Raw genomic sequence first — 26,692 nt, forward strand, 5'->3', positions numbered from 1 at the left:
TACAAGGCCACATGCCTTTAGCATGGGGGGGGGGTGCTTTGGGGCACCCAAATCACCTTGTCCCCATGCTGAGGGGGACAAGGGCCTCTTCTCCACAACCCTGGCTGGCGGTTGTGGGGGTCTGCTGGCAGGGGGCTTATTAGAGTCTGGGCCCCCAGATCCTGCCCCCCCCCCCTTATGTGAATGAGTATGGGGTGTAAAAGTGTATAGTTCGGGGGGGGGGATTTGTTTTTTTTTGTTTTGGCGTGGGGTTCCCCTCAAAATCCATACCAGACCCGAAGGGCCACCTTGACCGCGGTCTCATTCTGATATCTGTGCTACAATGAGAAGTTTGTTACACTACATAATGTAACTACATAATTACATAATGTAATGTAGCTTTATGTTCATTTCTGTTTTATTTATACTTTCCAGGCCAGAGACGTCTTTGGGAAGCAGTAAAGCGGAGGAAGGCTATGTGTAAGCGAAAATCCTGGATGAGTAAGGTAGGCCACTTTGGATCGGCCTTTTTCAATCTTCTCAAAAAAGAGGAAACCTTGAAATAACTTTCCAGTCTCAAGGAGCCCCTGCTATAAATCACTATATTTACAACTCATGACACAAAAGAGCGATTATCAGTAGGAAGAATGCTCCTAACACTTGTGCTCATTTAGGAAGAATTTCTACCATACAGTTCACTAAAAAGATCAATGGTGTCTGTGGGAAGTTATTTAAGAGACAGAAACATTGCTCAGGGAACCCCTAGCAACCTCTGAAGGAACCGTAGTTCAGAAACCCTGCTCTAGAGATCTGATAGTTGCAGTCTCCCATAATTTGTAAAACACAATGTGTAATATTTTTTTAGATAAGAACAGATCAAGTTGTTTTAAACAATAAGTTCACCTTTTGGAACATGTTACATGCTCCAGCCATATTTGGGGTGAAACATGTAACATGTTCCATCTCATGATGCCTCTCCCCCCAATCCCCCGTCAGTTTTACAAGGGGCGGGGGTTCTTCTCCCCACTCCAGCTTCACAGTTCAAAAACATTGTGGCCATGCAGGGCTCTAGTACTGTCAGCCACCACGGCCGACTGCCATTGGTTGTTAATGAACCACAAGGATGCGCTAATGAGCTCCCTTGTAGTTCATTCATAAGCGCTGACAGCCTGTAATAAGGTACAGGCTGAAAGTTGCAGGGCTTGTTTGCAGAAGCCTAACATTAAATCTCTGATCTACTTATCACGGGTGCAATGCTTTCCAGACTCCTACAGGTAAAAATAAATCATGCACATTCTATCTAAAAAGGTGAACTTATACGTTTGATGAATATATGTAGTGGGAACGAAAACTGCACTAAGTTTAGACTAAATCCAAAACAAACAGCTGCAACATACCATGTGACATAATGACATAGGATAAAAAATTAAGTAAAAATGTTGAGCTAAAAAAAATGACCACCTATCACCTAGAAAGTGATATAATATAAATAATAAAAAATAAAGTCCACAATAATCCCAGTGATCCAGTATCGATCCATGATATGAATCAAAGGTGCAGTGACAGTTTTCAATGGAGAAAGAGTGCTGTGTCCAAACCTCCACCCAGTGGTCAAACACAAAGCTTAGCAGACACAATTTAACCACACACTACAGATAGGTCAATTAACGCATATGGTGGAACAATATCCTTAATCCTTGATGATGGTAGACCGTCTTGGGCAAAATCACTGCACACCCTGGTAAGCGGTAACTCCACAATGTGTATATTAGAGATAAACAGAAAGACATTTCATAGCATACCTGAGTATGTATGTAATTTATTGGATACAAAGTAATAACACTCACACATGCTCTTCACAATTAAAATCCGTGGGTACACACAAGATAGCTTCCCAATCGCTTCCAGTATTGACGTAGTGACATCACAACAGGCAGTATCACTGCACTTTAGATTCATATCACAGATTGATACTGGATCACTGGGATTATTGTGAACTTTATTTTTTATTATTTATTTTATATCACTGTATAGGTGATAGGTGGTCATTTATTTTAGTGCAACATTTTTACTTCATTATCATTTTGCTGTACTGTGCCCAGGACTGCTTGGAAGTGCTGCTGCAGGATGAAGTTCACTTGTCGTCCTGTACAGTTTGTTTCAGGGTGAGTGCAAACTATGCCTGAGCACAAAACTCTCCATAGCTCACTGAGCACAGAAGCAGGGATCACTGTAGTCTGACTTGTCTGATGTGATGATGTGAGCGTGCCTGGGAACACGTTTATTCAAGCACATTGTGAGTGCAGACCAGCAGGGGAGGGGGACGAGCCAATTTGGACACAGTTCAATTCAACTATACCCAGTGTGTATACACCTTAAGACTTGTTTAAAAAAAAAGTAATAATAATTTGCAAGGAACACATAGGTTGAGGCAACAGAAAACAATTGAACCTATTCCAGTAGCATGCAACTGGTTGATGCAAACCTCGTATATAGTAAGAACAGATTAATACAGCACCAAGCTCAGCAAGCCAATATACTTAGGGCCTCTCTCACACAGGCAATCTGATCAGGTCCGACTGTCAGGTTTTTGGGTGGACCTGATCAGAAGGTCTATGTATTCCTATGGACCAGTGGGTGTAAATGGACTTGTGTCCATTTACACCCACCTACCTCATGGTCCAATCAGGCCCGCTAAAAAAAGTGGAGGAGCACTGCATCCTCTTTCATTTTGGTGGACCTGATCAGAGGCAGCCGGGTATAAATGGACAGCGGAGTCCGTTTACTTCTGGCTGCCCATCGAGCAGAGCAGGGGCTGTCTATATCCACTCTGCAGAAACTGAGTGGACACGGACCTGTCAACCGTCCTGCTCTGCTCCAATCAGCGGGCAGACTGCCTGTTGATTGGAATGGGAGGTGGCCATGTGAAAGGACCCTCTAGTCCTAGCAGGTTGATTGCAGTGTACAAAGATATAGCCAAGCAGGTATATGCATTCCAGCCAGCTAATTCAACAAGAGGCAATGCAGGTAGACAGACATATCGTGAGACCCAGCCACCTGTAATGAAGCCATTATCAATATAGCAGCCTTTTGCATGATAATATGTTATACCTAACCATCCATAAATTGAATTGGACAGCAGATGTATCACACATCTCTGCAAGCTGATATACTCAGTCCCAACAGGCAGGAGACAAAGGTATAGGCAAACAGGTGCATCATGCATCTAGCAAGCTAATTCATAAAAAGCAAATGTAGGTATACAGATGTACTACAAGTCCCCGCAAACTGAATATGAAGCAATTGCATATATATAGCAGCTATTTGTATAGTAAATATTTACCTTAACCATTTACCTAACTATCCATGGATTGAGTGAATTAGCAGACCGATATGCTTAGTCCCAGCATATTGATTGCAGCAGATAGAGATGCAGACAAACACATGTATCATGCATTCTAGAAAGTTGATTTAGCAAAAAGCAATGCAGGTGAACAAATGTAACACAAGTTTGAGCAAAATGATTGCAAAACATTTGTGTATGTAGCAGCACTTTCTTAGTGCTGCAATATACTTCTCCATCCATGGGTTAAAAGTGTGGCTCTGATGCACTTCACCACTAGGCATGCTCAGAGGGTCTTATGAGCCTTAGAGGGATTCACTTTTGTTTGCCTCGTGGTTGGAGCTACTGTATGCCGATCCTTTCCTATAGCACTGTTCCCTTTAATATGTGACAGCTTATTCAGTCTTTAATTCATGGATGGATACGTACCGTATATTAAAACACTATGCAGTTGGTTATAACACTGTAAATACAACTGTTGTAATGCCAGAAATAGGGTAAGAACTCCCGTTCTGTGTATTTGTTGCAAGTTAGTGGCACAGTAAGTGCCAGGATCAGGATAACAGACAGCTAGTTAGCACTTTTAGAAGATGTGTTCTGTAGCGGCAGCCTTTCATGGTCTAGGTTTATAACTAATTAAGATCTGTGCACAATCCTATTGTTTACAAGTAAACATAGCAATCATTTTATTTGTACGACATACAATTTATAGCAGTGATTATCAACGTAAAAGGCACAGGGGGTCTCAACTGCAGATCATAAAAGCTCCAAAGGGCCACGCATAACATTCACTATATGTAATGCTACACAAAACTGTTAGAAACTGCAGACATGTTAGAAAAGATGGGCAGAGACTGCAGATGTGCTACAGGTGCTCGAGAGATGCACCGCTCACCCAGAAACCTGTGAGATCCTTAATTGCAGTGAAAAGCCGGGTGCCCGCTTATCCGCAAACAAATCCACAATGATAAAAGGAAAGAGTTGGCGGTTTCTGCCACCTCTTTTCTTTCATGCTACAGGTGCTATTTGAGACTGGAAACCTGCTGCTGCAGATAGTGAATGGAGGACATGTTATATGAGACTGCTAGAAATCACTGTCATTCCAGCTTCTCAACGGGCCACACAGCAAGTAGCAAAAGGCCTCATGTGGTCCTGGGCTATAGTTTGGGCTCCAGGTATCTACAGTTACCTATCCTCAGCTGTGCACTATATTGTACACAGTTTGGGTATCTATATTTATAGTTATGCTCTGATTAGAGCCTCTGAAATGTAAATTCTGCTAATAAGCATCAACGCACATGTGAATGAATCTTTTTTCTGATGTTAAACCTATGGTCTCATCTTTTTGTCACTGGATACATCATGGTTCCCAGTGAGGTTTACAATGGTAGTATGTTATCCTTCAGCAATTTGTTCTTTTCAGAATGTCACAAAGACCTACATTATGTTTAGTGAGGCTTGATGTGCTCATTCAGAACAGAGTGTAGAATAAAAGAGGCTAGTATTGCCGTCTTTAAAACTTTGCTTCAATCCACGGTCCTCTGTCTGCGGTGTTAGAATATTTGGGTCTGGCTTTACTCTGAAAATAGAACCCACCCACTCAGTATCACATGTCTATCCACTCTTCTTGCTGGACCATGACTGGTGACACTCGCACTATACAAGTGTCAGCAGTTGTCCCAGGATTTCCTTTCTAGGGGTCCTTCACTTAGGGGAGGATGGATTGACCCAGCTGCAGGCCTATCTGGCAGCGGAAGCTGCTAATCCTGTTTGAGAGATTTGCTGCACTTTTCCAGGAAATAAATCATGCTATCAGCATTAAGTTTCTGTATGCCTGAAATACACATCTCTCGAGGGGACCCCTACATGATACCAGTGCTATGTAATCTGTGGCCCCATCCTGACATCTGACTTTTTATTTTCTTATCTGCGGATTAAAGTGGATCATATGACATTTCAAACCGCAAGGATGTACCATATTGCTGGGAAACAAACAGACCTTTAAAATCGGGCAATACAAACAACAATGATTATGTACAAAGAGTGCTAAACAATACAACCAATAGGAATTCAGTGTATTGTGAATAGACCATTTAACCACTTCTGTACCGGAAGGTTTTTCCCCCTTAATGACCAGGCAATTTTTGCGATACGGCACGGCAAGTTAATTTAACTGACAATTGGGCGGTCATGCAACGCTGTACCCAAAAAAAAAAATGAATGTCCTTTTTTTTCCCACAAATAAACAATGTTGTTTACTTTCTGCTATATAACATGCTATAAAAAAAAAATTTAAATCTAATTTTTTCATCATTTTAGTCCAATTTGTATTTTGCTACATATTTTTAGTAAAAAAAAAAATCCAAATACGTTTATATTGATTATTTTGCGCAAAAGTTATCGCGTCTACAAACTAGGGGAAATATTTATGTCATTCTTATTTATTTATTTTTTACTAGTAATGGCGGCGATCAGCGATTTTTAGCTGGACTGCGACATTGCAGCGGATGGATCGGACACCTAACTGACATTTTTGACACTTTTGGGGGGGGGGACCAGTGACATTACTAAAGTAATCAGTGCTAAAAATATGCACTGTTACTATATTAATGACACTGGCAGGAAAGGGGTTAGCACCAGGGCGATCAAAGGGTTAAATGTGTCCCTAGGGGGTGCTTTATAACTGTGTGGGGGATGGGCTTAAGGAATAACCACAGGACCTGTGTTCCTAAAAAAGAGCAACGCAGGAGCCCTGTGTTCACTGCTGACAGAACAGCGGTCTGCCGTGTTTACAATTACAGACCGCCGTCTGTCTCCATGGGAGCGATCGCAGGTGCCCGACAGAAGTCGAGGCCGCAGATCAGCTTCCCCTGTGGGACTTAGTTTCGACCTGCCGAAGTATGTGTGGCTGGTCGGCAAGTGGTTAAAAGATGATTATATTTATACAGTATGGCAAAGTACTGTGAAAAAATGTGCTAAAATCTTTAGTGACCAATCAGAATTTTTTTCTTTTCTGACTACATGCAATTGGTTGTTATGGATTACTGCACAATAATATACAGCAGGTAAAATATGTATTGAACATGTCACCATTTTTCTAGGTAATTATATTTCTAAAGGTACTATTGGCATGAAATTTTCACTACATGTAGGTAACAATCCATGCAATTCATACATACCAATAAACCAAAACAAATAAGTTCAGGAAATAAGTTATGTGTAATAAAATAGAATGACGCAGGGAAAAAGTATTGAACACATGAAGAAAAGGAGGTGCAAAAAGGCATGGAAAGCCAAGACACCAGCTGAAATCTATCAGTAATTAGAAAGCAATCCTTCCCCTTGTTAGTGCAAATAATATCAGCTGGTTCCACCTCAACTAATGGCCTGTAAAAAGGTGTCTCATAACCAAGGTGTCACACAAGAAACATCTCATTAAGGGTAAAAGCAAAGAGCTCTCTCAAGACCTTCGCAAACTATTTGTTGCAAAACATACTGATGGCATTGGTTATAGAAGGATTTCTAAATGTTCCAGTGAACACTGTTGGGGCCATAATCCGAAAGTGGAAGGAACATCATCAATTCACTATAAACTGGCCACGACCAGGTGCCCCTTGCAAGATTTTAGACAGAGGAGTGAAAAGAATTATCAAAAGAGATGTCCAAGAGCCAAGGATAACTTGTGGAGAGCTTCAGAAAGACCTGGAATTAGCAGGTACAATTGTTTCCAAGAAAACAATAGGTAATGCACTCAACTGCCATTGCCTGTATGCACGCTCACCACGCAAGACTCCATTGCTGAAGAAAAAGCATGTTGAAGCTCGTTTAAAGTTTGATGCACAACATTTAGACAAGCCTGTGAAATACTGGGAGAATATAGTCTGGTCAAATGAGACCAAAATTGTAACTCTTTGGATGCCATAATACACACCATATCAACATGTTTGGAGGTCAAATGGCACTGTGCATCACCCCAAAAACACCATACCAACAGTGATGTTTGGAGGTGGGAACATCATGGTGTGGGGCTGTTTTTCAGCATACGGTACTGGCAAACTTAATTTCATTAAAGGAAGGATGAATGGAAAAATGTACCAAGACATTCTTGATAAAAATCTGCTGCCATCTACCAGGATGATGAAGATGAAACAAGGGTGGACATTTCGGCAAGGCAATGATCCCAAACATAATGCCAAGGAAACTCTCAATTGGTTCCAAAGAAAGAAAATAAAGCTGCTAGAATGGCCCAGCCAATCACCTGACATGAATCCAATAAAAAAATCTATGGACAGAACTAAAGATCGGAGTTTATAGAAGAGGCCCACTGAACCGTCAAGGTTTGAAGACTGTTTGTGTGGAATAATGGGCTGAAATTACACCTGAGCAATGCATGTGACTAGTTTCTCCATACAGAAAGCGTCTTGAAGCTGTCATTACCAAAAAAGGATTTTGTAAGAAGCATGTCATTCCATTTTATTATATCTAACTTTATTTATAAACTTATTTGTTTTGGTTTCTTTGTATGTATAGATTGCATAGGTTGTTACCAACGTGGTGAAAACTTCATGTCAATAGCACCTTCATAAATATATTTACCTAAAAAAATGGTGACGTGTTCAATACTTATTTTACTGCTGTATGTATCCCTAAACACAAGTTCTCAGTGGTATCTTGTAGTATCAGTTGATGTTTATTTAATCAAGAAGCACAATATACATTCAGAATCATGCGAACACCTTGACAGTTTCAAACCTTTACCACTTGCCGACCGCATACTGTATATATATGGCGACAGAGTGGCTCTCCCAGGCAAAATCACGTATGCATAAGTAATTTGCCGGGGAGGAGCTAGGGGGCGAGCACGCGCCGCCGCCGGCGCGCTCCCGCCCCCGCCGGCGCGCTCCCGCCCCCGCTCGTCAGTGGGGAAGCCAATGCGTGTGTTAGGCGGCTCCGATTGCTGCCTGACACTCTTGCTTGTTCCCCGCTGAGAGAGAAGGACAGTCGGCTGTTGTAAGCACAGCTGACCGTCCTTCTCCCTGGGATGATCACAGAGCTCATGTGATCCTGCTACATAGGATCACATGTCTCTATGGTCATCTCAGAAGCCCAACCCCCATACAGTTCGAATCACTCCATTAGGGTCACATTTAACCCCTTGATCACCTATACTGTTAACCCCATCCCTGCCAATGGCAATATTACAGTAATAGTGCATATTTTTAGCACTGATTATTGTAGTAATGTCACTGGTCCCCCCAAAAGTGTCAAAAATGTCAGTTAGGGGTCCGACCTGTCCGCCGCAATGTTGCAGTCCCGCAAAAAATCGCAGATCGCCGCCATTACTAGTAAAAAAAAAAAACATTAAAAATGACATAAATCTTTCCCGTAGTTAGTAGACGCGATAACTTTTGCACAAACCAATCAAAATACGCTTATTGCGATTTTCTTTACTAAAAATATGTAGCAGAAAACAAATTGGCCTAAAATGTTAAAAAATTTTAAATTTAAATTTTTTTTTTTTTGAGAATGTCATATAGTAGAATGTGAAAAATATTGTTTTTTTTTTTTTTTTTCAAAATTGTCGCTCTTTTTTCGTTTATAGCACAAAAAATAAAAATCGCACAGGTGATCAAATACCACCAGAAGAAAGCTCTATTTGTGGGGAAAAAAAGGACGTCAATTTTATTTGGGTACAGCGTTGCATGACCTCTCAATTGTCCGTTAAAGTAACGCAGTGCCAAATCGCAAAATAGGGGCCTGGTCATTAAGGGGGCAAATCCTTCCAGTCTAAAACTGGTTAATGCCTACTACATGTAAGCAATATACATGCAAAATGCTTCAAGGTGTTTGCGTGATGCTGGATGTATACTGTGCTTGTTCGATTGAATAGACAACTGATATTGCAAAATACCATGGAGGACTCGTGTTTATATAGTTACCGTAACAGAACAAAGCAAGGTTCAAGGACAATTTACATAGTTACATAGTTAGAGTGAAAAAACACACAAGTCCATCCAGTTCAACCAATAGAAAATAATAAATACAGTAAATAGAAAACCTTCATAAACTAAACCCTATACCTACAGGTGATCCAGAAGAAGGCAAAAAAAACCCCTAATAAACCATGGCCCAATGTGTTCCATTGAGGGTAAAAAAAAAAAATCCTCCCCAATTCCCCAGAAGGCAATTGGATATTCCCTGGATCGCCAATTCTTGGTGTTATTACCTATAATGTTAACATCCCCATTTCAAGATTGTGCGGTGGACTGTTAGGAGTGGTGCCCGCTCGGTTCACAGGTATGGTGAGTGGTGTATTGGGGTGGACGCGGCCCTTCCCACACACAGGTTGGTAGGCCCCTTATGTGTCCTTCCTTTCCACATGGTTCCCCCCCTCACTAGCGGGGTTCCCCTGCACAGGTCAACCTCACCTACCCATCCCTTAGTCCCCACTCAGGGTGCATGGGCTGTTGTGATGTATGGGGTGTCATATGGTGAAAGGCTGGAGGGAGGTGGGAGCGCGCCACCGGCAGCTCACACTCAGATGATCCTGCGGTGAATGCCTGCGTGGGGGTTTCTGTGGAGGCCCCTCTGGTGGGCTACAGGTACCTTAAGGGCCGGTCGAGGAGCCTGGGTGCCGTGCTGCGCCGCGTGGCGCCACCATTCTTGTAGCCTGTAGGGCGGGGATGCGATGGTGGGCCTCTAGTGACAGTGACATTGCTTCCTCTTCCTTTCTGATCACAGCATGGCAAGCAGCCTGGCACTTTGTATTCGGCGGTGGGGAGTAGGTGGTGGGGAGTCTCTGCGGGTATACAACTCCTCCTTCTGCCATAGCAGCGCCAATGGTGCCCTGGGACTTGCAGTACCACAGCGGTAGCTGTTTAAGGGGGGGTTTTTGTGACAATTTTTTTTATATTACAGATGGCCTTTGGATTAACCATGGAGTCCCTGGAGCAAGTATCACCACCTGACCCACTCTCAGAAGCTGCGGGACCCTGTGGGTCTCAGTCTACCTTTGCGGTCATGACGGCGGTCCTACAGATCACTTGTGTCAGATATGGCCTTTCAAAAGCAGCCTAGAAAGTAGTGCCCCCGCCTTCACTTATATCCTCTGACTCCTCAGAGTCTGAGGTGGATTTGGCCTCCACAGTCGCGAGTCAATCCATTGGGTCTGCGTCCATGCACCCAGAGTGCTCTGACGGTGAGGATGGTTCCTCTTCCACTACAGCCGTGCATAAAAAGGCGCTTGTGGAGGCACTGATTGTATCAGTACGTGAAACTTTAAAATAGGAGGACACAGCTGATGCTGCGTCTTTTGTGCCGATGCAATTTGGCACCCGTAGACCATCCAAGCTGACTAAGGTGTTCCCTTTTCCTGCATATTCCAACGAGATTGTCGCTAGTCAGTGGGGATCCCTGAAACGCATGGTTGGAATACCTAAGCATTTTGCTAGGAGATATCTCTTTGGGGAGTCTCTTTTGAAGAAGCTGGCAGTTCCACCAGTGGTGGACTCCCAGGTTTCCAGATTACATAAGGCCACGCTTCTTCCGGTGGAGGAATCCCCGTCATTTAAGGACTCTGTGGACAAGAGAGCTGAAGCTCTGGTCCGATACCTTTTTCCTTGTGGTGGGTTCAAATTTGAGGCCCGTGCTTGCTATCACCTTGGTCTCCCAGACCTTAACAGAATGGGCGAAACTCTTACGCCAGGATCTGCAAGGGGGTCAACATTCTCCTGAGCTGGGGGAGCTGGAAGATCAGTTGATACAGGGGCTACAGTACATCTGTGATGCATCCTTGGATGCGGCCCCTTTGGCTGGCAGAGTGTCTGTGACTGCAGTGATCCTCCGCCCCATGATTTGGTTGAAGTACTGGTGGGCTGACCATGCTTCCAAAAAGGTGCTGACTGATCTACTGTTTGCAGGAGACCGTTTGTTCGGTGCTTCTATGTAAGGGTTTATTAAAGGTCTTACGGGAGGTAAAAGTACTCCTCCAGCTTCCACAGTTTGCCAAGAGCAAAGAGCCTTGTCGTAAACGTAGTCCCTTCTTCTTGGCCTACAAATGGCCCTTTCGTCCTGCAGGCTCAAAGGACAAGGGAAAAAAGTCCACCAGTCACTTTGCAGGGGGTTCCAATAGGCCCGGGGCTGGTAAGTCAAAAGCGGGTTCCACAGACAAGCCCTCCTCTGCCTGAAGGGGCATCCTCATCCATATCTGGGGTGGGGGGACGTCTTTGCTTCTTTCCAGACCCGTGGACCTCTCTCATTCAAGACAAATGGATCCACGAGTTGATTCGGTTACAAGATCGAGTCTAGGTCCTTGCCCCCGACAAGGTTCTTTCCTTCCAACTTGTGCCTGTCCCCGGATCGGCTGTAGGGCCTTTACTGGGCGGTGCAGGTTCTTCTATCACAGGGAGCAATTGTCCCGGTTCCAGAGTTGGAACGTTTTCAGTGATTTTATTCAAATCTATTTACTGTTCCCAGGAAGGAAGGCAAGGTCCGTCTGATCTTGGATCTCAAGGCCATGAAACGCTTTGTGCAGGTTCAGAAATTTCAGATGGAGTCCATTCGTATGGTGGTGGTATCCTTTCATCAAGGGGATTTTCTGGTCTCTCTCAATATCAAGGATGCTACCTTCATTATCCAATATATGTAGGGCATTTGCATTTTCTTAGTTTTGCCGTGGGAGAGGAACATTATCAATTTGTGGCGTTACCCTTTGGTCTTGCCTCAGCTCCTCGGGTGTTCACAAAAGTGTTGGTCCCGGTGTAACCCTTGCTCAGGCAGAGGGGGATTGCGGTACCTGGGTACCTGGACAATTTTCTTCTGCGAGCAGAGTCTCCGTCTGTCTTAAAAGACGATCTGGACATCACTGTGCAAACTCTGAGTTCGACTGGACGCTGAATTTTCAGAAATCAACTCTGATTACGTCCACCGCCCTGGACTACCTGGGCCTGACTTTGGATTCAGCCTCAGCCAGGGTGTTTCTTCCGGAGGTGAAACTGCTGAAGTTGCAGCATGCGATTCGGCTCCTGCTGTCCAACTGTCGGTCGTCTATCAGGACTTGCATTAAAGTTCTGGGTTTGATGGTCTCCACCTTTGAGGCGGTTCTTTTTGCTCAGTTCCATACCAGGCCTCTTGCCAAATGGGACAAGAAACCTCAATCTCTGGACAGTCTGATCCCGTTGAGCCGGGGTGCGAGGGGATCCTTGCTTTGATGGCCCCTTGCCCCGGCGCTTCGACAAGAGGAATCCTTTCTTCCCCTGTACTGGACAGTGGTTACCACAGATGCCAGCCTAACTGGGTGAGGAGGGGTCTTGAGCACGGATTCGGCTCAAGGGGTTTGGACTCGGGAGGAGTCCGGTCTGCGGATAAATATCCAGGAGATTCGGGTATCTCTGGATATCGCAGCTCTAGGAAAATATCAATAGAAGGGGTCTTTGACAGGACCTCATCTGACCCTACAGATGTTAGAGGCATATTTATGCGACTCAAAAATGTCCTAGTGGCAGAGTTGCATGCCTCTTGGGTAATCGTCTTCCAAGAGAAAATGATTCCAAGGAGTCTGAGATGGAATATCAGCCCAGACCAGGGGGACTCAGACCTCTTGGAATGGTATCAGTTTTTTAACGGCGCAGGAATGAGCCTTCTGAACTTTCTGATAGACAAGAGGAGAAGGAAAGTCGTTAAATTGAACAAAGAGATCCTGGAAATCAAGGAGAAATTATCACCACATATGCAAGAAGAAGCATATAAAATTTATAATCAAGAGTTAATAGAAATTATGGCCATAGAAGAAGAGGAACAAAAGGTAAAAAGAGGGACCTGGAAGACTATCAGTCATCCAAAGTCTTCAAATGGCAGCTTAATATAGCTGAAGGGGAAAAACCAATTCAGATCCACATAATCCCCCTGATGAGGGTGCATCTAGAGAAGTGAATCCACAAGTGAGCTTTAAGGGTTCAAAAGACACTCCAAGAAGAGCATTTTTGTCTCTGGAGTTAAGTAATAGAGGATCTACTAGATTTAAACCCTTAAATGAGTACCCTCAAAACCAACAACCAAAAGGGAAACACAAATTCGAGAATAGAAAGGGACATTCACAGCATTCTGGGAATAATTATTCCAGGAATGAATATGTGAATGAATATGTCTCTCCTGAAAGACATCATAGAAGATTGAGATCTAGATCTCCAAGAAGGGTTCCTATGGATTATATAGGGAATTATTCCAATTCACCTCATACCCCTAGAACCCAAGGATATCATACCAACAATAGGTATGAACCATTATCTCATAAACCTTATGAAGAGGAGGAGGAAAAAGACATATTTGACACTCCAAGATCAAGGACACCTACCAATAATAAATCCAGGAATTGTTTAGGACAGGGCCCAAAGAAAGGGAGAAGAAAAAAACAACACGGGGCTATAGGGAGGGAGCTACCTGAAAAAAAGAAGAAATGAAAGAACAGGGTATCTTCAATTTGAGTGGTGTGGTATTGAAAAACTCAGAGCAACAGACTTTGAATAAAGGTTTAAAATACTCCCCAAGAAGATCTCTTAACAAGTTTGAGACTTTCGTTGATATTCATACATTTATACGAATGCTCAATGTGAAGAGACACTTCTTGTCAAAAGCCAATGAAAGAAACTATGTATCATCAACAAACGACTTGTATCCCCATTGGTTTGAGAAATGCTTCTCTATTCAACCCCCAAGTGACACAAAGTAATAACATCACAGTGTTCCGTGACTTGGTCCTTAGGGAGTTGGAAGAGAAAGAAATACATCATAAACCTCAAGGGGATCTTATGAAAGGAGTCAAAACGTTATGTGACAATAAAAATTTAATCATTAGGCCAGCTGACAAAGGGGGGGGGGGGGGGAATTGTACTACTCAAAAAAGATTACATGCAAGAAATGGAAAACCTTTTATCTGATTCGAATACTTATGAAATTCTGAAAAAAGACCCACCAACCTTTATAAGAAACAACTGGAAAAATTGATCAATAAAGGTTATAAGGAGGGTATTGTGAATAAGAAAGAAAAGGAATTTCTTGTACCATTATCACCTCGATTACCCACCATCTACTATCTCCCTAAGGTGCATAAAAGTCTTAGCCAGCCACCAGGGAGACCTATGGTTCGTGGCATAGACTCGGTGACCTCTAGGATTGGGAGAAATGTAGACTTCTTTTTACAGCCCCTAGTCCAGAAAACGCCTGCTTTCCTGAAAGATACATCACAGTGTATTCAAGAAGTAACACAATTACACATAGAAGGTGGCACCTTGTTAGTTACTGCAGACGTTACATCATTGTATACAGTCATCCCTCACCATATGGGATATGAGGCTGTGAGCATCTTCCTAGACCAAGACTTTGAAATCCCATTGAAACAGAAACAATTTATCCTGGATCTGTTGACTTTAGGAATGGAACACAATTATTTTTATTATAACAACAAGTTCTATCTCCAACGTACTGGTGTAGCAATGGGAGCAAAATTTGCAAATCTATTCATGGCCTTATGGGAGGACAGGAATATATTCACAAATAGGAAGAAGGAACTAATACTATGGAGAAGATATATTGATGACACCATCATCATTTGGAAAGGCAGCGTGGATTCTTTGAAACTTTTCATGAACAACTTGAATTGTAACGATTGGGGAATTAGGTTTAGTTATGAATTTAGTCCCCATTCCATCAATTTTCTGGACTTGATATATTCTCGGAGAGGAAGTAGTTTCTCTACTAAATCCTACTTCAAGCCCACAGATAAGAATGGGTTTATAGCAGTAGACAGTTGTGAAATCAGTCCCTAGGGGACAGTTCAGGAGGATACGCAGGAACTGTACCGACGATGTAGACTATGAAGAACAGGCTCTGACTTTAAAGACAAGATTTATGGAGAAGGGTTATGATTTGCGGACTTTGGATAGAGACATCCATATGGAGAGTGGATTTAAACAGTTGGATTTGATTATCCCTAAAGAAAAGTCTACAAGTCATGAGACTAATTCCAAGTTTGAATTTGCTTTCACTGCCCGTTTCTCTAACCAATACAGATAGATGAACCATGTATTTCGTAAATATTGGGGAGTCCTCCAAGGAGACATAATTCTGGGACCCATGCTTTCCAATCAACCTCAATGATTTACAGAAAGGCTCCAAATCTTAAAGATAAAGTGGCTTCCAACCCTATAGAAAAACCACTTACTTCTAACATGTTCCTGGATATAAAAGGTTTTTTCCCATGCAGGAATTGTCAGGTCTGTAAGACAGCTAAAACTGTCAAAGCTAAGAAATTTACCTCAACAATCACTTGAAAGGAATATCCCATCAAGAGTTTTATCTCCTGCCACACTAGGGGCGTAGTATATCTTATCCAATGTAGTTGTGGGCAGCAATACATTGGGAGAACCATACGAACCGCTAGTGTAAGGATTGGCGAACATCTGGCCAAAATTCGCAAAGGTTTTGCGGGTCATAGCCTTTCACAGCACTATAATAAATGCCATCAGAAAGACCCTACAAATCTGCAAGTAATTGTAATTGAAAAATATGTTCTGCATTGGAGGGGGAGTTACCTGAAGAGAACCATCTCCAGAAGAGAAACCTTCTGGATTTACGAATTAAAGAGCTTTCGTCCCTTTGGACATAACATTGAGTGGGACATCAATGCCCACATCAATAATAGTTAACATCATACATAACTCTAGTTATTTCCCCCACTAGAACATATGCACTTTATATGCTTCTGAGTGGTGACCTTTTAAATATATTTTTCTGAAATATACATTTTAAATAATTTTTTAATATATTTTTTAAATATTTTTTACATATATTTTTCTTAGTAAATATTTACACCTTACATGTTTTAGGTTATACCTGGTCAGTATTGTAATTCAATCATATCATTTAAATATTGTTTATTCATACAGTATACTGGAAGTTACCCTAACCAGCATACTTTCATTATAATGGTAATGCTAGGTGACATGAAGGAAAGTCACTTCCGGTGTCAGCATTCTATATTAAATATACATAGGTTTTCACAAAGATTTGGATTGAATGCATCAATACATTTTAATATATTTCATTATTACATTTGGCGGATGACCCCTTCCGAATGTAGTTTTTCTTATCGTATAATTTAATGCTAATGAATTCCTCCACACGTCCGGTTTTTTATTGCAGACACCGGAAGAGTTGGTCTTTCATTATGTATATAATGGACGGAAGTGACGGCGTCGGCACCCTCCTGTTTCTGTTGAAGCTCTTTTGAAGGAAACGCATCATAGAGGAGGTGCCGCGCCATCACACATCACGTCCGCGGTCCGTGCTGCAGGCGGCCGCGGCTCTCTACAAGCTTATGCAGACTGCTTTGAAAATGTATCTGGACTGTAAGTGCATTTCTTTTTATTAATAAAGTTTATCTGAGGAAATGCACTATTGTTCGCCCATTTTATTTTTCATGGGTATTATTCTGAGGATGCCGTCCCAAGGGAGTGTATGAGCAGCAGGGCTCCTCATTGAGTCATCTTGAATTTACTTTATTTATGCTGTGAGAGAGACATCTTTCAGGAGACATATCCATGCCCATTACTGTTGCTGTTTGGTAAGAGGCTTTATTTACTGGGTGTGCACACAGTGGATATTGGAGCACCAACTTACATTGCACAGGAGTGAATTGGAAAAGTTTTGTTTTGCACTTTTACTATTTCTGTCTGGTAGGAGAACAGCTTGCAAGGTGGTGGGATTTATACACTTATCATCTGGATTTATGAACTTTCACCGTTTGTTTTTGAAACACAAGATTCACCGTTGATTTGAAATTTTTTCACGGACTTTGGGAGCTTTTCATGAATCTTCTTAGTCACATATATGCCATTGTGTTATATTGTTCCCTGTTATATTGTCACCTCATCACCATATTGTGTTTATTTTGATGAACACATATTTATTTGATTCTATTAGCGCACCAGATAATTTATACCACAGATGCCAGCCTGACTGGGTGAGGAGGGGTCTTGAGCACGGATTCGGCTCAAGGTGTTTGGGCTCGGGAGAGTTCCGGTCTGCGGATCAATATCCTGGAGATTCAGGTGATCAGGCTTTGCCTGTGCCTGTGGACGGATCATCTGCAGGGGTGTCCGGTGAGAATTCAGTCAGATAACGCCACAGCTGTGGCGTATATAAATCATCAAGGGGGCACCAAAAGTGCCCTGGCGGCCAGAGAAGTAGCCGGCATTCTAAGGTGGGCAGAACGATATGTTCCATCCCCCTCTGCTGTGCACATTCCAGGGTCGGAAAATTGGAAGGCGGACTACCTCAGTCGGCAGGCCCTTAGTCCGGGTGAATAGTCTCTTCACCCGGAAGTGTTTCAACAACTGTGTCTCCAGTGCGGACTCCGGATGTGGACCTGTGGGCCTCTCGTCTCAACCAGAAGGTTCAGAGGTTTGTGGCAAGATAGGCAGAGGCCGCCGATGCTCTGGTGGCCCTTTGGGGTCAGTATCGTCTGATTTACGCTTTTCCTCCACTACAGGTTTTGCCAAAGCTTCTGCGCAGAATCGAGGCAGAAGGGATTCCAGTCATTCTGGTGGCTCGAGACTGACCTCGCTGGTCTTGGTACGTATTTCTTGTTGGGCTGGTAGCCAATGTTCCTTAGAGACTCTCTCCTTAGAGATCTTTTGTTTTAAGGGCTGATTTTCCATTCTGCTTTATGGTCGCTGGCTTTACCGGCCTGGCTATTGAAAGCCAGGTACTGAAGGATAGAGGGATGCCGTATTCTGTGATTCCTACACTGTTAAAAGCTAGAAAATCTACTTCTAGGAAGATTTATCATAGAGTTTGGAGGGCGTACATTTTTTGGTGTGAGTCTCGGGAGGGGGGGGGGGGGGGGTTCTTCCCGTTCCTTTTTGGTGTCCCGTCTGCTGGAGTTTCTACAACAAGGTGTAGATAAACGTTTGGCTCCGGGCACCATCAAGGGCCAGATTTCTGCCTTGGCAATTTTTTTTCCAATGGTCTTTGGCTGTAAATTCGTTGGTTCACACTTTCGTCCAGGGGGTTCGCCACTTGGCTCCTCCGGTAAGGTCTCTGGTACCTCCGTGGGACCCCAATTTTCATACTGTCAGTTCTTCAAAGACTGCCTTTTGAAAACATTGGTGAGCTTCCTCTGCTCACTCTGTCACAGAAGGTAGCTTTTTGGTGGCTATTACTTCTGTACGCAGGGTGTCGGAACTGGCTGCGTTGTCCTGTTGGTCACCTTACCTGGTGGCAGACACATCCTAAAAAACTTTCTTTGCATTCCCTGGACGTGGTTCCGGCAATCAGGTGTAATTGGCGGCGACTGAGTCGTTTCGAAAACCGGATTATTTGTTTGTCCTTAGGGATGGATCTTGTAAGGGGAAGGCCGTGTCTGCTGCGACCATTTCCAGATGGACCAGGCAGACAGTGTTGCAGGCCCATTCCATTAAGGGTCAGGCTCCTCCTTTCCCTGTTAAGGCGCATTCTACAAGGGCTCTTAGTGCCTCCTGGGCCTTCCCTCATCAGGCGTCAGTGGTTCAGGTGTGCAAGGCGGCCACATGGTCGTCTGTGCATACATTCACCTAGTTGGATGTACTCGCCTCTGCAGATGCTGCGTTCGGCCACAAAGTTTTGCAGGCTGCAGTTGCAGAGTTTCTTGCCTCTTGAGGGTGTATTATTTCTGGTTGGTGAGCTCCAGTTGTTCCTGGTTGAGCTCCTGGTTTACCTGGTTGGCTATGTTTAGCCTTTTTTGGGAATTATGTGCATTGCTGTGTTTTTCCCACCCCTCATGCTGACACTGCTTTGGAATGTCCCAAGGGTCAAAGAAGATATGGAGCTACAGTCAGGTCCATAAATATTGGGACATTGACACAATTCTAATCTTTTTGGCTCTATATACCACCACAATGGATTTGAAATGAAACAAACAAGATGTGCTTTAACTGCAGACTTTCAGCTTTCAGCTTTAATTTGAGAGTATTTACATCCAAATCAGGTGAACGGTGTAGGAATTACAGTTTGTGTATGTCCCTTCCACTTTTTAAGGGACCAAAAGTAATGAGACATATTAACAATCATAAATCAAACTTTCACTTTTTAATACTTGGTTGCAAATCCTTTGCAGTCAATTACAGCCTGAAGGCTGGAACACATAGACATTACCAGACGCTGGGTTTCATCCCTGGTGATGCACTGCCAGGCCTCTACTGCAACTGTCTTCAGTTCCTGCTTGTTCTTGGGGCATTTTTCCTTCAGTTTTGTCTTCAGCAAGTGAAATGAATGCTCAATCGGATTCAGGTCAGGTGATTGACTTGGCCATTGCATAACATTCCACTTCTTTCCCTTAAAAAACTCTTTGGTTGCTTTCGCAGTTTAGATAAAATTGGTAAAAAGGCGCTGGTATCCCTGATTATAAAATAGATATCAATGGTGCACCAATTTTCTGAAAATTATATAAATGTGTAAAATACAAATGTCTGTGACAAATTAATTAATGTTATAAAATTAAAAAATGAATTTAACCACTTAAGCCCCGGAAGATTTAACCCCCTTCCTGACCAGGGCCTATTTTGCGATTCGGCACTGCGTGACTTTAACGGACAATTGCGCGGTTGTGCGAAGCTGTACCTAAACAAATTTAGCGTCCTTTTTTCCCACAAACAGAGCTTTCTTTTGATGGTATTTGATCAACTGTGCGATTTTTTGATCATGCGCTATAAAAAAAAAGTGCGTCAATTTTGCAAAAATAACAATATTTTTCACATTTTTTTATATGAAATTCCCCAAAAAAATGTAAAAATCAAAATTTTTTAACATTTTAGGCCAATTTTTTTTACCATATGTTTGGTAAAAAAAAAATCGCAAAAAGCGTATTTTGATTGGTTTGCGCAAAAGTTATTGCATTTACTAACAAAGGGAAAGATTTTTGTCATTTTTGTTGTTTTTTTTTAACGCGTAATGGCGGCGATCTGCGATTTTTTTTTTTTTGCGTGACTGCGACATTGGGGCGGACAGATCGGACCCTTGACTGACATTTTTTACACTTTTGGGGTTACCAGTGACATTACTACAGTAATCAGTGCTATACATATGCACTGTTACTGTACAAATGACACTGGCAGTGAAGGAGTAAACTGTATTGGAGAAGGAGGGGTTAAGTGTGTCCTAGGGGCGTATTTCTAACTGTGATTGGCTGTGGCTTGATGTGTAAGAACAGTGATCAACGGTCCTACATAGTAGAACCGTTTGATCACCATTCTTACACAGGGGAGACTGACAGGTGGCTTTGTTTACACTAGCCGCCTGCCTTTCTCCCGCTGTCACGGACGATCGCGAGTGCCCGGCGGGGGGGGGGGGGGGGTCCGTCACCGAGCGGGAGCGTGCATCCGGCGGCGCGCGCTCACTCCCAATACCCTTACAGGCTAGCGACGTAGCCCTACGTCGCTTTGCCTGTGAGGGGCTGACTGCCGACGTAAATAGTCGTGCGGCAGTCGGCAAGTGGTTAAGGTGCAATGCCTGGTGTTTGTCTGTGACAAGGAATAAATTAAGGTAAATAGTAACTTATTCTTAAAAAATGGTAAAAAATATGTAGGTTAAATTTTATAACCACTAATCATATATACCATCATAAACCTTTTTGGAAAGTGCTAGTGCCGCAGAATATATTGTGCAAACCCAATAAGGTGCTGAAAGGTGCAATAAATTACCAATAAAGTAATTAAAAAACGTATGTGAAAAAACGCATATACAAAATAATGTATGAATTAAATTGGAAATTGGTTCCACATATACAAAATAAGGTGCATTTCTAAGGTGCTCAAAGGGTTAAAGCAGTGATCCAACAAAAACAGTTTGTGCAAGGTAGTGAATGATATTGCTTGAATATCAGGTGCTCCAGTGCATAAAGATGATAATCTTTGCCTCTTACCGGATACAGGTGGGTCACACAGACCCCACAAGCCTGTGATCCCTTTATCCTTTGGTGGATGAAACCATAGGAACACCTCCTCTCCTCTTGGATATTAGTTGAATGACTCCAAAAAGATAATTAGCTCCTTCTCCTCACTCCTCCAAATAATTACCTCTCACAGGTGTTTTTTAAAGCCCATGTGCAGGGAGACAAATAGAATGCCAAAAATAGTGTAATACTGCAACTTTATTAACAAATATACATCTAGTTAAAAAGTGGCTGCTTACTATTAGTTGTGCCCACCCGGCACAGGGCAATAGGCATTGGTTGTAATAAGTCGCTGGATGGGGACAGGATCTGCAGACTCCTGCTGTTTATCCCTCTGTGTTGCTCCCTGTAGTGTGCAGCGGTGCCAATAGGCGATCCGATCTGTGTACCAGTGCCTGTGGTTAGGAGGTAGCTTCTTCCTCTTTACTTCCCGGTTATTTCAGAGACCACAATGCATTTCGCTCTCCTAGCGTCGCCAGGCGGTGACGGCTTTCGCAGTTTGCTTCGGGTCATTGTCCATCTGCACTGTAAAGCGCCGTCCAATGAGTTCTGAAGCATTTGGCTGAATATGAGCAGATAATATTGCCCAAAACACTTCAGAATTCATCCTGCTGCTTTTGTCAGTAGTCACATCATCAAGAGAACTAGTTCCATTGGCAGCCATACATGCCCACGCCATGACACTACCACCGCCATGCTTCACTGATGAAGTGGTATGCTTTGGATCATGAGCAGTTCCTTTCCTTCTCCATACTCTTCTCTTCCCATCACTTTGGTACATGTTGATCTTGGTCTCATCTGTTCATAGGATGTTGTTCCAGAACTGTGAAAGCTTTTTTAGATGTTGTTTGGCAAACTTTAATCGGGCCTTCCTGTTTTTGAGGCTCACCAATGGTTTACATCTTGTGGGGAACCCTCTGTATTCACTCTGGTGAAGTCTTCTCTTGATTGTTGACTTTGACACACATACACCTACCCCCTGGAGAGTGTTCTTGATCTGGCCAACTGTTGTGAAGGGTGTTTTCTTCACCAGGGAAAGAATTCTTTGGTCATCTACCACAGTTGTGTTCCGTAGTCTTCCGGGTCTTTTGGTGTTGCTGAGCCCAACTGTGCGTTCTATCTTTTTAGCCCCGGTTCACACTTGTGCGTGTGCGGGGTTCGCATGTAATGTCGGAGCGCACTGCTCCGACATTACATGCGATCAGCTGTGCGGTGCGAGTTTAGCCATACAAACTGTATGGCTAAATTCGCATCGCTCCCGCAGCAAACACGCACAGGAGGCATTTTTGCAGCCGCATCAGGATCGGATCGCACAGCGGTTCACACTTGTGCGATCCGATCCTGTGCGAACTGCACGATCGCACTGCGATATGCGATCAAACTGGGGGTGTCGTTAAGATTACATTGACACCCCCAGCGTATCGCATATGGCATTCGCAGCCTTCCCGCATCGCATATATGTGAACCGAGCTTAAATGATGTTCCAAACAGTTGATTTAGCCACACCTAATGTTTTTGCTATCTCTCTGATGGGTTTGTTTTGCTTTTTCAGCCTAATTATGGTTTGCTTCACTGATAGTGACAGCTCTTTGGATCTCATATTGAGAGTTGACAGCAACAGATTCCAAATGCAAATAGCACACTTGAAATGAACTCTGGACCTTTTATCTACTCCTTGCAAATGGGATAATGATGAAATAACACACACCTGGCCATGGAACGGCTGAGCAGCCAATTGTCCCATTACTTTTGGTCCCTTAAAAAGTGGGAGGCACATATACAAACTGTTGTAATTCCTACACCTTTCATCTGATTTGGATGTAAATACCCTCAAATTAAAGCTGAAAGTCTGCAGTTAAAGCACATCTTGTTTGTTTCATTTCAAATCCATTGTGGTGGTGTATAGAACCAAAAAGATTAGAATTGTGTCAATGTCCCAATATTTATGGACCTGACTGTATGACTGTCAATGAACGAAAGAGAAACTGTATTTTTGTCTTACTGTAAAAAGGATTTTCTCTGAAGTTCATTGACGGACACAGCACCCAGCCCTTTGTCGAGTTGGGTTATGTATTCTTCTGACACTGTTCATTACAAATTGAAGTCCTATAACAGAAAGTGGGAAGTATACCCCTAGGACTGCCCTAGGGGCATGCTCAAGTTTTGTTTCCGCCTAGTCCTACTCTTATGGAGAGCAGCATAACCCAAGGGTCAAAGAAGATATGAGGCTGTGTCTGTCAATGAACCTCAGAGAAAAGGATTTTACTGTAAGACAAAAATCCAGTTTTTCTCCAGATCTAAGGTGTGCCCCCCTTGTCTTCTATAATGACCTGCAAGTGAATAGCTCTGCACCATATAACCACTTACAGTACAGTGAGGGAAAAAAGTATTTGATCCCATACTGATTTTGTACGTTTGCCCACTGACAAAGAAATGATCAGTCTATAATTTTAATGCTAGGTTTATTTTTACAGCAAGAGACAGAATAACAACAAACATATCCAGAAAAAAACGCATTTCAAAAAGTTGTAAATTGATTTGCAATTTAATGAGTGAAATAAGTATTATCCTCTATCAATAAGCAAAATTTCTGGCCCCCAGGTGTCTTCTATATAGGTAACGAGCTGAGTTTGCGAGTGCTCCTAGTCTAAGCTTGTTACCTGTATAAAAGACACCTATCCACAGAAGCAATCAATCAGGTTCCAATCCCTCCATCATGGCCAAGACCAAAGAGATGTCTAAGGATGTCAGGGACAAGATTGTAGACTTACACAAGGCCGGAATGGGCTATAAGACCATCATCAAGCAGCTTGATGAGAGGGTGACAACAGTTGGTGTGATTATTCGCAAAAGGAAGAACCATAAAAATAGCTGTCAATCTCCCTTGGACTAGGGATGCAAGATCTGACCTCGTGGAGTTTTACATCATCATAAGAACGGTGAGTAATTATCCCAGAATGACACTGGAGAATCTTGTCAATGATCTCAAGGCAGCTGGGACCTTAGTCACCAAGAAAACAATTGGTAACACACTATGCCATGAAGGACTGAAATCCTGCAGCGCTCGCAAGGTCCCCTTGCTCAAGAAAGCACATGTACAGGCCCGCCTAAAGTTTATTAATGAAATTTGAATGATTCAGTGGAGAACTGGGTGAAAGTGTTTTGGTCAGATGAGACCAAAATTGAACGATTTGGCATGAACTCAACTCACCGTGTTTGGAGGAGGAGTAATGCTGCCTGTGACCTCAAGAACACCATCCCCACCATCAAACCTAGAGGTGGAAACATTATGCTTTGGGGTGTTTTTCTGCTAGGGGAAAAGGACAACTTCACAGCATCAAAGGGAAGATGGACGGGGCCATGTCCGGTCAAATCTTGGTTGAAAATCTCCTTCCCTCAGCCAGGGCATTAAAAATAGGCCGTGAATAGGCAATCCAGCATGATAATGACCCAAAACACACAGCCAAGACAACAAAGAAATGGCTCAAGAAGAAGCAAATTAAGGTCTTAGAGTTTTCTAACCAGTCTCCACCTAATCCCATAGAAAATACGTGGAGGGAGTTGAAGGCTCAAGTTACCAAACATCAGCCTTGAAAACCTTAATAACTTGAAGAGGATCTGCAAAGAGGCAGGGGACAAAATCCCTCCTGAGATGTGTGCAAACCTGGTGACCAAATACAAGAAATGTCTGACCTCTGTGATTGCCAACAAGAGTTTTGCCACCAAGTCATGTTTTGCGAAGGGGTCAAATGCTTATTTGACTCATTAAAATGCAAATCAATTTATTACTTTTCAGAAATGAGTTTTTCTGGATTTTTTTTGTTTTTATTCTGTCTCTCACTGTTAAAATAAACCTACCATTAAAATGATAGACTGATTATTTCTTTGTCAGTGGGCAAACATACAAAATCAGCAGGGGATCAAATACTTTTTGCCCTCACTGTACATGGTGATCATATCCTCCCTTAAGCCTTGTACACACGCAACGATTGTTGGCCGTGAATTTTCGGCCAACGTCCGATCGGCCGATTGTCGGCTTGTTAGTATGATGCTTCCGACAACCGACTACGACTTTTCGGCCGAACAAAATCTGGCGTGCATGCTATAAACTTTTTGTTGGCCGTCACCAGAACGGCCGATTTTCCGTCAGTCGGTACAGATTTCGGCAGACAAATATCAGATGAGCAAGACTGGGCATGCTCAGAGAAAAAAAAACACACGGAAAGTTAACCAGCACATGACATCACTTCTGAAGTTGGTTGTTGTTGGCCGAAAAAATTTGTGTGCAGTCTAGAGCACATTTCAACCAACATAACAACACTGGACAAAAGACGGCCGATCGGTCGGCCAACAATCGTTGCGTGTGTACGAGGCATTAATCACCTGTTCTTAAGAGAGAATAAATGCATTTCAGCTTATCATAGCTGTGTTCCTCTATGTCACCTATTTTGGTTGCCCATTTTGTAAACTGGTGCACAAAACTGAAATGCATATTCCAGATGAGGTTTTACTAATGATTTGTACAGGGGCAAAATTATGTCTCTCTTTCTCTCTTTGGAGTCTATGTCTCTTTTAATACAAGAAACTATTTTTGTTGTTTTAGAAACTACACCTTGCATGGCATTCTAATATTAAGGTATAGATAAAGGCAAAACTTTTTTTTTAGCTATGGATAGAGTGGAGAGGAATTAGAACGATTGTGAGTTTTTATTGCTGTCTGTGCCTCCTTTAGGGAGATTCACCTTCTCTATTTGTCCTGTTTACCATTATCAATGAAAGTAAAATAAAAGAAAATCCCAAATTTTGGGTTGTCCCCAGAAAAGTAATAGAGGGGAAATTTTCCAATGGCGATACTAGTTCTGGTGACCCAGGTACTTCCTTTCACTTCCTGTTTGGCTAAGGGACAGGAAGTGAAGGTAAATCTCCACAATGGGACACAGATGGCTAAAAAAAATCTGACAGGGGTTATAACCCTCCCTTAATCTATCCAAATTGAAAAAAAAAGTTTTGCATTTAGTTCTTCTTTAAGTCTATGATCTACCAGAACATCCAAATTCTTCTCAACCACTGACTCTCTTAGCTGTTCTCCTACTAAAATGTATGATGCTGCATGTTTTTAGCCCCCAAGTGCATAATTTTACTATCAGAAACATTAAAGTAGTATTAAATCCAAAAGCAAACATTTATTATACTGCAGCTCACCAATTCTTAGATATGAAGGTTGCATTCAATTTCTGCCTTACTCCTGCCAGCATGTAGGTTGTTTTTCAACAGCTTTCCTGCAGATGTAGCAGTTAGAGAGTTGAGACAAACTATTTGCCACTGAAAGGGGTGCTTACAGTGATCAGCTTTTATTTATTTATGTAAAACCTTTATCCTAAAAGGGG

The 26,692-nt window shown here is 42.7% G+C and overlaps 1 protein-coding gene across 6 annotated transcripts in view; it reads left to right on the forward strand.

The window, feature by feature from the left end:
* TNK2 (tyrosine kinase non receptor 2) overlaps positions 1–26,692 on the forward strand; it is a 362,744-nt gene that overhangs the window by 249,913 nt on the left and 86,139 nt on the right. For all 6 annotated transcript variants that reach the window (XM_082252264.1, XM_082252263.1, XM_082252262.1 and 3 more), the window contains one exon: positions 415–485. In XM_082252264.1, coding sequence (XP_082108390.1) covers positions 415–485 — 71 coding nt within the window. The remainder of the gene's footprint in view (positions 1–414; positions 486–26,692) is intronic.

Source organism: Pelophylax lessonae (assembly GCF_965119305.1).
Source record: "Pelophylax lessonae genome assembly, chromosome: 3".
NCBI classification, from domain to species: Eukaryota; Metazoa; Chordata; class Amphibia; order Anura; family Ranidae; genus Pelophylax; species Pelophylax lessonae.